Source organism: Mirounga leonina, unplaced genomic scaffold (genome assembly GCF_011800145.1).
Source record: "Mirounga leonina isolate KUSES-001 unplaced genomic scaffold, KU_Mleo_1.0 Mir_173, whole genome shotgun sequence".
NCBI lineage: Eukaryota > Metazoa > Chordata > Mammalia > Carnivora > Phocidae > Mirounga > Mirounga leonina.
Genome location: NW_023270447.1, coordinates 85,489,167 through 85,498,366, shown reverse-complemented (window position 1 = coordinate 85,498,366; position 9,200 = coordinate 85,489,167). Strand labels below are relative to the sequence as shown.

At 59.0% G+C, this 9,200-nt stretch overlaps 1 protein-coding gene across 1 annotated transcript in view; it reads left to right on the top strand.

Moving 5' to 3' along the window:
• Positions 1-8,915, top strand: part of CUNH1orf167 (chromosome unknown C1orf167 homolog) — an 18,903-nt gene extending 9,988 nt beyond the window's left edge. The window contains 13 exon segments of the mRNA XM_035019023.1: positions 763-949; positions 1,041-1,195; positions 1,891-2,099; positions 2,989-3,133; positions 4,039-4,428; positions 5,012-5,267; positions 7,151-7,238; positions 7,324-7,486; positions 7,699-7,838; positions 7,908-8,223; positions 8,331-8,337; positions 8,744-8,875; positions 8,877-8,915. Coding sequence (XP_034874914.1) covers positions 763-949; positions 1,041-1,195; positions 1,891-2,099; positions 2,989-3,133; positions 4,039-4,428; positions 5,012-5,267; positions 7,151-7,238; positions 7,324-7,486; positions 7,699-7,838; positions 7,908-8,223; positions 8,331-8,337; positions 8,744-8,875; positions 8,877-8,915 — 2,227 coding nt within the window.
• The last annotated feature ends 285 nt before the right edge of the window (positions 8,916-9,200 follow it).

The following is a 9,200-nucleotide window of genomic DNA, read 5'->3' as shown; positions in this document are numbered from 1 at the left end:
AAGAAAGAAAGAAAGAAAGAAAGAAAGAAAGAAAGAAAGAAAGAAAGTCAATGCCTAGTATCCATCATCCATACCCCCTTGGTCCACCTGGACCCTCCGTCTCTTTGAACGAAGCCCCTAGAACTCCCAGAGAAGTCAGTTCACCATGATCCCTCAGAATGTAGCTCTCCCTCCTCCAGTCCATCCTCTAGCCTCTGGGCATCAGGGAACAGTATCTCCCTACAACAGAGCTAGGGTTGCCCTGTGATCTAAAATAAGTGTTTGAATCCCATGTCTCCTGCTATTTGGAGTTTGGAGAAATGACCTTCCATCAGGCCTCGGTGCCCTTATCTTTATAACCGAGCAGAGGCAGAAGTACTGATGGGACCATACATGTGGTCTCCTGAGTCTGGGGTCCTTGGGTCTGGGGCCCAGCTCCCCCTCCCATCAGGAGTGTGGCGAGGATCGCGAGGTGATGCAGGTGTAGACAGCAGCTGCCTCAGCCTTAGATACTCGTGAGAGTCACTCTGGGAGCTCTGGAAAAGTTAGGAAGCCCAGGCTGCACCTAGACTGCTAAGTCAGAATCTCTGGGGGTGCGACCCCAATGGGCATGAGTACGTCTCAGAGCCCCCGGTAGTCCCATACGTGGCCTGGTGTTTGGCATGGGAGGCCCCTTCCAGATCAGCTCTGGCAGAGACCCAGCCGAGGGTAGCACCTGCTTGGCAGCCCCGTCAGCCAGGGGGTGAGGCTGGGGCCCAGGGACTCACCTGCCCCTTCCTGTAGCTCCTTCCTCCGGGGCATGCGGCAGCAGATGATTCGGCGTATCCTGAAGGGGTGGCATTTGAAGGCAGGGGGTCCGAGCACCCCATCAGACAGTGCCAGGACCACCTTGGCCCCGGAGCTCCTGAGCGGCATCCCAGGAAGGGAGCCCTTGCTGGGCTGCAGCCCACCCCGAAGCTCACTAGAAAAGGTGAGGGGCAGGGGGTGGGGGGCAGGTGGGAGGAAAGGGTGGGGACAGGGCAGGGGCCCAGGGATCCAGGACTCCATCCCTCCTTCCCCAGGCTTCCAGGGCCCCCGCCCTCTTGGAGACCCTCCGGCTGAGCTTTTTGTGGGCCTCTGGGCAGCGGCAGAAGGCACGGTGCCTTCTGCTCTGGCAGGTGCAGGCCCAGCAGTCCCGGGGTGCAGCGAAGTGGCACCAGTGTACTCTTCAGAGGCGGTAGGGACCCCTCCCCATGGCGGGTGAGCCATGCCACCCATCACTCTGTGGACATCCTGTTCCCAGCCCCCTTCCCATTACTCCTTGACCTTCACAGCAGCATCCCTTTGCGGTCTGCCTCCCAGAGGGCTCCCATCTCACGCTCCGATCTGTTGGTACCCAGACTCAGGTCCTCTGGACTTCTGCCCTCCTAGCCTGCCAGTCGTTTCTCCCAGAGACTTCATAGCTGTGGCTCATTCATCTATTCATCCGCAGCACAATGCTCAAGCGTCGGTCTGCCTGGGTTCTAATCCCAGCTTTGCCCCTCGCTAGCTATGTGATCTTGGGCAAGTTGCTTAACCTCTCTGTGTCTCCTCCATCTCTCCATTTGTATGGGGATGATAACAGTAGTCACTCTGATGGGCATCAACAAGGTAGGGGCACGCAATCCCCTAGCCCAGTACCTGGCACATAGTAAGCACTCAGTTCATGGCAATGTTTATCACTGGTGGCTGAGCTCAGGACTTGGTTGGGGTCCGAGGTCCCATCTTATCCCTAACCTGTCATTGTGACACTCGGAGTAGCATGTGAGCAGTCCAGCCCCCCCAGCAAGCCACGCTCCCCCATGAGGGAAACAGGGAGAAGAGTCCCCTCGAGCTCCTAGGGGAGCCTGAGGTGGCACTGACCATCCTCAGGGTGGACGCTCCCCTTCCTAGAATCCTCCTCGGCTGGAGCCACTGGGCCACGGCCCGAGGGGCCCGGAGAGAGCTGGCTGCTGGCTGGGCCTGGGAGCGGAGCTGCAGGGCCGCGCTGGGCTTGTGGCGGAGGCGGCTGGTGCAGGGGCGAGAGGTGGAGCAGTGGGTTCGGGCGCGGGGCCGCACACTGGTTCGACGCACCCTGAACTGCTGGCATTCCTCCTGGCAGAGTGAGTCGGGGCCTGGCTCCGGGGCACTGAAGGGGAGGGAAGGGCTGGGTCCATCAGGGAGACCCAGGGTTTTGTGTCCTCCAGCACAGAGTCCAGCGATGGGACCCCCACAGGGCACACCCAGGACGGGGAGGGGGCAGAGCGGAACCCAGGGGCCTGGACATTGCCCGTCCGTTCCCCGGCTATGTGGACCTTACACAAGCCACATAACCTCTCTGAGCCTCAGCTTACTCATCTGTCAAATGGGGATCACAGCAGTACCCTCCTCAGAGGGTGATTGTGGGGAGTCTATGAGACCATCCATGCAGTGTTGGCTCAGAACCCAGCTCCTAGTAGGTGTTACTGTCATCATCATCTTGTCTTCATCCTCATCCTCATTATCCTCACCTGGCCTTCAGGAGTCATGGGCCTGAGCACTGAGTCATGGTGTCCTCAGAGCCCAGCATAGGAGGTGATCACTGGGGGCCGTTTTCGAGGCTTCCCACTATACTAACACATCGTATCAATGAGCTGGCGGGTGGGGAACTGGTCGTTCTGGAAAGTTCATGTCCTGTCCACTGGGGACAGCTGCTTCTCCAGCCCAATCGCTGCCCAGTTATGCTGACCCAGGGTTGCCAGACCTCGTTTTCAAAGAAAAGCTGGAAATCTAGATTCTTACATGAATTCTCCTGATTCCTAAACATTTCCAAGAAATGAAAAACAATGAGCTGGGTTGGCCTGGTCATTGCAGGATACTTGTAACCGAAGCATTTAAACCCTGGGGGCCTCCTCTGCCCCTGCTTGGGTCAAGTGCAAAGGGCTGGCTGAGGTGGGGCCCACAGTTACCCAGGGCTGAGGGGCAAGGCTGGGATGAACGCCTGGGGGCATCTCAGCGTCTCTCTGGCCACAGGGCAGCAGTTCCTGCATGCAAAGTATCAGAGGTGGGTGCAGGTCCATCTCCGGGGCTTGAGGAGGTCCGTGTTCCAGAACTGGCGGCAGGCAGCAGCTCGTCGGAGACACCCAGTGGACCCCCCAGAGCAGCTTCTACTGCACAGGTGGGTGGGCCCAGGGCTGGGAGGATGAGGGTCATCTCCACTCTGGAAAAAGCAGAGAGACAACTCAGGGGACCTAACGAGGGAGCCATAGAGTCATGACCACCGACCTTCCTTTACTTGCTTTGTTCGAGGGGTGCCCACCTGATGCCCTGATGAGCCCCAGGTCTCCAACTCCTGGCCAGGTCAGTCCTTTGGTTTGAGAGGACACAGGAAAGCTGAGGGAAGTCCATGCCTCCAACATCCACCATAATGTGTGTTCCAATGTGTTGCCCATGTCTTGTTTGAGCACAGGCAAGTTCTACTCTATACAGTTGCCAAAAGAGCGAGCTCTTCATCTAAACAGAGATGTTCTAGTAAAACGTATATAGCTCATTCGTGCAGAGTTAAAAGCAGCGGGGACAGATGATGCTTCCTCCCACCGTTCAGCTACAAATTCGCAGATGTTCACGGTGTCCCCGCACGGGCGGCCGGCCATTGACGGCGGATTACGGATACTGAACAGATACAGCTGAACAGTGGGCAGTTTTTTTGGCCCTTCCTGGAGTGGGCACTGTGCTCCCCTCACCAGCCTCCTGCCCCCGAGAGGGCTTGTGAGGGGAGACCAGGCCTGGCTGCCCCCCCGCCCCGGTGGCACTGGCACTTGACCCCACACCTGCTATGTTCCCACAACCTCCTGGGAGCACCTGCCCTCCTGAGTCTGCCTGCTCGTGCGGAAGCCCTGAACCAAAGCCAGCACTTTGACCCTTTACACATCGGTTCCTACGTTCTGAAGGCACAGGGTTGTGTATGCAAAGCCACGTATAACCTAGGACACTTTGGGGCGGCATCTGCGGGTGCGATTTGGAATAAATGGGACTTTTGATGCTGAAAGCCAGCTGGGCCTCTCCTCTGCTCCTGTTTTTCAGCCACGTCCAGGCCTGGTGTGGAGCTGAGAGAGATACAGGGGTGGTCCCGGCCACGGGAGCCTCTCAGGATGGCCCGAGAAAGGCCGTGGGGGCCACAATTGCCATGTGGCAGGATGCTCGAGTGGCCAAGGCCTGGGCACAGGAGCAGTTTGTGGCCCGGGCCTCCGTGGCCCGCTGGAGAAGCCACGTGCAGGGGGGGCGGGCGGACAGGCAGCTGAGCAGGGCCCGGGCCCGGCAGGCCTTCGTAGCATGGCAAGCAGCTCTGGGCCAGCGCCACAAGGCCCGCCGCCTGGCAGAAGGCAGAGTGGCCCTGTGCCGGACACAGCGGGTGCGTGAGTCCCGCCTACGCCGGGTCAGCCGAGCCCGTGCTGCCCAGAAGCTAAGCGCCAGGTGGGTGCCTGTGGCCAGAGGGCAGCTTCCAGCTCAGTCTGTTTCTGAGGCCTTGAGCTTGTTGTTGGCAGAGGTAGAGGGTATTTGGTGGCTGGTGACAGGGCTCAGGAGGCTGGGGTCAGAGGGAGAGGCGGTCCCAGCCGCTGCAGCTCATCCTGGGGTCCAAGTCCAGACCTGCACTTTCCAGCAGTGCAACCCCTCTCTGAGCAAGTCTTTGAAGGTCAAAGGAAAATAACAGGCCTGCCTTAGAGAGAGAATGCATGGGAGCACTCGGCTCAGGGGTCAGAAACACAGCAGGTGCTCATTAAACAGTGCTCTTGTGAGGGAGGGCGAGGCACAGTGTAGCAGCAGGACTGCCCGCTCTCTGTTGCCTCAACAAGATGCTTGTCCCTGGTGTGTGATGTTCTGCTGCTCTCTGGGCCTCTTTTAACCAGATTTCCCCAGAAGAGGGATGAGGGGAGGAGCACCAGTGCGGGCTTAGCCTGGAGGTCCCCGCCCAGCAGGGGACTCCTCGCCCACTGGCGAGGGCTGGGAAGGGCCCCCTACAGCCCACCACACATGTGGTTTCCTCCCTCTCTCCCAGTGTCCTAGAGGCCTGGGCCCAGTCGGCAGCCAGGGGCCATGTCCAGCGAGCCACCATCACCCAATTCCAGCAGGCTGGGTCCAGACGCCTCCTGTGGACCCACTGGGCCCAGTGGCAGGCAGCGCTGCTCAGTATGTGGTTGGAACCACAGGCGGAGGCCCAGGAGGCCCGTGCAGTTGACCTCAGGCAGTGGCCCAGGGTGGCCAACAGAAGGCGCCTCCTAGCGCTGACCAACACTCCAGCCCCATGGAAGCAGGTGAGACAGCCTAGGTAGGGTGGGAGGTCCAAAAATGACCTGAGGGCCAGTGGCCTCAGAATCAGCTTGCTTCAGCCCGTGGTGGCAAACGTGGCTGGATACTTATCCGGGGGACCCAATGGCCTTATGGACACTACCCCTACTAGGTTCTAGAACAGCCTTCTGGCTCTGGAAGACTGCCATCTTTGGGTCCATCAGCAAACATTTACTGAGCACCTACTGAGTGCCAGCCCAGCACAGGTCTGCCACAAAGACAAATACCGTGGTCACAGTCTATTAGGGAGACAGACACCTGAACTCATATGTACCCTGGTGCAGCCTAGAGTCAGGTACATGGGGACAGGAACAACTATTCGCCAAGTCCCTTTTGGTCCTTATTGGAAAAATTAAACACGCTCACTACAGGAAAATCAGGAATTACAAAGGAAATGTTGCTTTCATAACTCCCTCCACCCAAAGACAACCACCAGTCCCTCTCCGGACCAGAAGCAGTTAGTTCTGGGGCGCCTGGCTGGCTCAGTCAGTGGAACACATGACTCTCGATCTCAGGGTTGTGAGTTCAAGCTCCATGTTGAGTGTGAAGACTACTTAAAAATAAAACTTTTAAAAGGGAAAAAAAGAGAAACAGTTCTGACACCCTCAAATGGTGACAATAGCTTAATGGCAAACAGGACTGAAGAGGCCAGAATGAAAGGCAGGCACAAGAAGGGACACCGCATTGCAGTCTAGGGACATGTCATTGGAGGACACACAGCCCCAGAGTTACTGGCAGGCCACACAGTGTTCCTAAAGATGAACTGGAATCATCTAGAATCCTGTTTCAGAATGCCAGGAAGCATGTAATAGATTCTAGAAAGGTTCTTAGAAAAAAGATTTAAAAAAAAATTTTTTTTTAAAGATTCCATTTAGAGAGAGAGCACACGCGTGTGAGTGCAAGCAGGGGCAGGGGCAGAGGGAGAGAGGATCTCAAGCAGACTCCACACTGAGCACGGAGCTCGACACAGGGCTCCGTCTCACGGCCCTGAGATCATGACCTGAGCCAAAATCCGGTTGGACATTTAACTGACGGAGCCACCCAAGCACCCCTACGTTGTTTTTTAAAACGGAATTGAAAGGGCCTAACTTTGGTTATTTGCAGAATCCATATACTCACACTTGGGGGGCTATGGCAAGAGCAGATTCTGGGTGCTCAGTATTTTATTTCTAGATCTGTGTCATAAGACAATTTTATTTTCAGTCTGTTTAAAAATACTAATATTCCATTCTTATCACCAAAGGCAGGCGGGATCCCATGTGCTGACGGGAGAAACACAGGCATAATGAAACCAAAAGTAAATGCCGGGAAGGATAGCTAGGGTGCTTGGCTCCAGGGCCCCCCCTCTCTACCACATGCACACACGCACCCAGGCGGCCCTCACCGAGCCACACCAGCGCTATTATGCCTCCTCGTGGCAGAGAGGCCCTTTGAGAGCCCCTGGTCCGTGGTAGAGCAGTGGCTGGGCTCGGGCTCTGGAGTCAGATGGCTCCGAGACAGGGGGCCTCAGGCAGGTAATCTCACTTTGTAAAGCCCAGGTGGGGAGAGAAGCCCTGCTCACAGGCTGCCAGGGCACGGGTGAGCGCTCACCAGGCGTGGACCAGGTCCGCCCCTCTGCTTGAGTCTCCAGCCACGCTCGGAGGACGGGGCAAGAGGCAGTGGTGTGTGCCCGTGGCCCTACTCCTCCCAGGCACCTTCCCTGCCTCCTCTGGGAGCCTCGGGGCCACACAAGAGGCGGCGGCCCTGCTTCTGGTCAGGGGCAGGACACGAAGAATCCTGCCAGGTTGCCTGGGATGCAGGGGGTCCAGGCCCATGGGGTTCAGGCTTTCCTCTCTGGCTGTTCCCTCAGACCCACTGCTTCGGGACACTGCCCGGCCCAAGCCAGCACCACTGCCACGGCGGACAGAGGAAGCAGAGAGAAACGTCCTGGGCTCAGAGTAAGGAGACCTGTCCCAGGGGCCAGACAGCTCACAGGCCTGGAAATGCTTTTTATGTACGGGTTTTGTTAACCTCTTCTCCCAGGCAGCAAAGAGCCCCCCCTCTGCAGTGCCTTCCCGCGCCGGTGGCAATGGCCTGGATGCCCCGGCCAGACCCAAGGCTGGCCCCCTACAAGACCAGGAGGGGACTGCAGCTCTGAGGCCGGAGCCCTCAAAGGCCAAGGCGAGGCCGCTAAGAGACAGCTGGGGTAAGAGCAGCTGCGCCTGCGCCTGTGAGTGGGGTGGGTGGGCCCGGGGGCAGGGCCCGGGCCAGGCTGAGCTGGGGGGCGGGCCCTCTCTCAGGCCAGTGCTCATTCCTGGAGGATCCACGGGGGTCCGTGGCTCTGCCCTTCTTCCCGGTCACGAAGGGGTCCTGATGCTCTTGGCTATCGGGGTGCACGCCAGGGCCTCTCCCCCCCAGGAGGAAGTACCTGCAGCGCTGGCACCGTGAAGCGCCAATTCGCCGGCTCCGGGGCCCCCAGCGGGCCAGGCACCTGGCCGCACCCGGGCAGCACCGGGTAGATGCTCAGGGCGCCGAGCAGCTGGCATGGACGCTGGTGAGTGGGGGCAGCCCCTCCCCAGCCTCAAGCTGATCTCGCAGCTCACCCCGTCCCCGACCCTAACTGCTAGAAATGACGTCTCTCAAAGTATCTTGGTCTCTGTACGGATCAAGTCTGAAAGCTTGGGGTCAGGTGCAAGGATCTGCATTAGCGCACCTTAAAGGGCACCCTGCCCCCCGCCGCCCCGTCACAGCCCCTTCCTCCTGGTGCTGCAGAACGGTAGGGGGAAGACACAGCAGAGGGGCTGGGGGGCAGCAGCGGCCCGGCCGGGGCCTCTCACTTGCCACCCCCACAGCTGAGGCAGTGGCACCTGAAGTGGGCCTGGCGTGTGTGGCGGCGGCGGGCCCTGCGGCTATGGGTGGCTCAGCGATTACAGCAGCAAGAAGGTGACCGGGTCCTTTCCCAGGTACGGGGGGTGGCCCCCACCCCCCAGCAGCTCTTCCGAGCTGGGGGCCCTCCTTGTCACCATCCCCCAGGGCCCCTCCATTTTCAGGGGCAGGGTCAGTTCCATTAGAGAAAACATAGCTTGGGTTTCGATTTAGCTGGCGATCATGTGCTTGGCCCAGGCCTACCCAGCCACTTGGTGTAGGAACGAGGCTTGGCCACAGCATGGCTGCCACTCACACTAGCCCATGTTGGGTATGGGTCCCTAAGTGCCCCCTCCCTTATCTGCCCCACTCTGAGCATAGGTTCCCAGACCTTAAGTCAGATCTGTTCTGAGCCTGTGCATTAGGCCTGGGGCAGAGCTGGCTGGCGGGGAGGCGGGGGGGCTGGGGTGGAGGCGGATGGGGGGGGTCTCCTATTCCCTCTGGGGAGAGAAGGAACAGGGCACAGGTGTTAGCCTAGCACATACAGCAGACCCAGGAGGGAGCCAAATAGCCTTTCCTTCCTCCTCCCCGATTCCAGGCCTTGGAGAAGTGGCGCCAGCACCTGGCAGCCAGGGGCTGGAAGAGAGGAGCCACCAGCGGCCTGATACCCGAGCCAGGTGGGCATCAGGAACCTGGGAGCAGGCTGGAAGCAGCTCGAGCCCGTGTGTGGTGGACTTGAGGCGGAGCAGGGGACCCAGCTGCAGCTGTGACTTGTTCCCATAGAAAGAAAAACAACACTGAGCCCAGCCTCCCTAAGGAAGGAACCACGCTCCACCCATCAGGGGAGTGCAGCCTGGTGACAGAGGGGCCAGCTCTCTGAGCTCTGAAGGACAATAAAACACAGTCCTTAGTCCTCGCTGCTTCTCTTGCTCAGCGTCTCCTAAGGGCCGCCCCTCTGCCTCGGTCAGCCACCCTGGGAAGGAAGCGAAGAGGGTACAGCCGTGACTGTGCCCGCCTCTTCTGCCATCAGGCTGCTCTTTGGGCACCTACCCCCA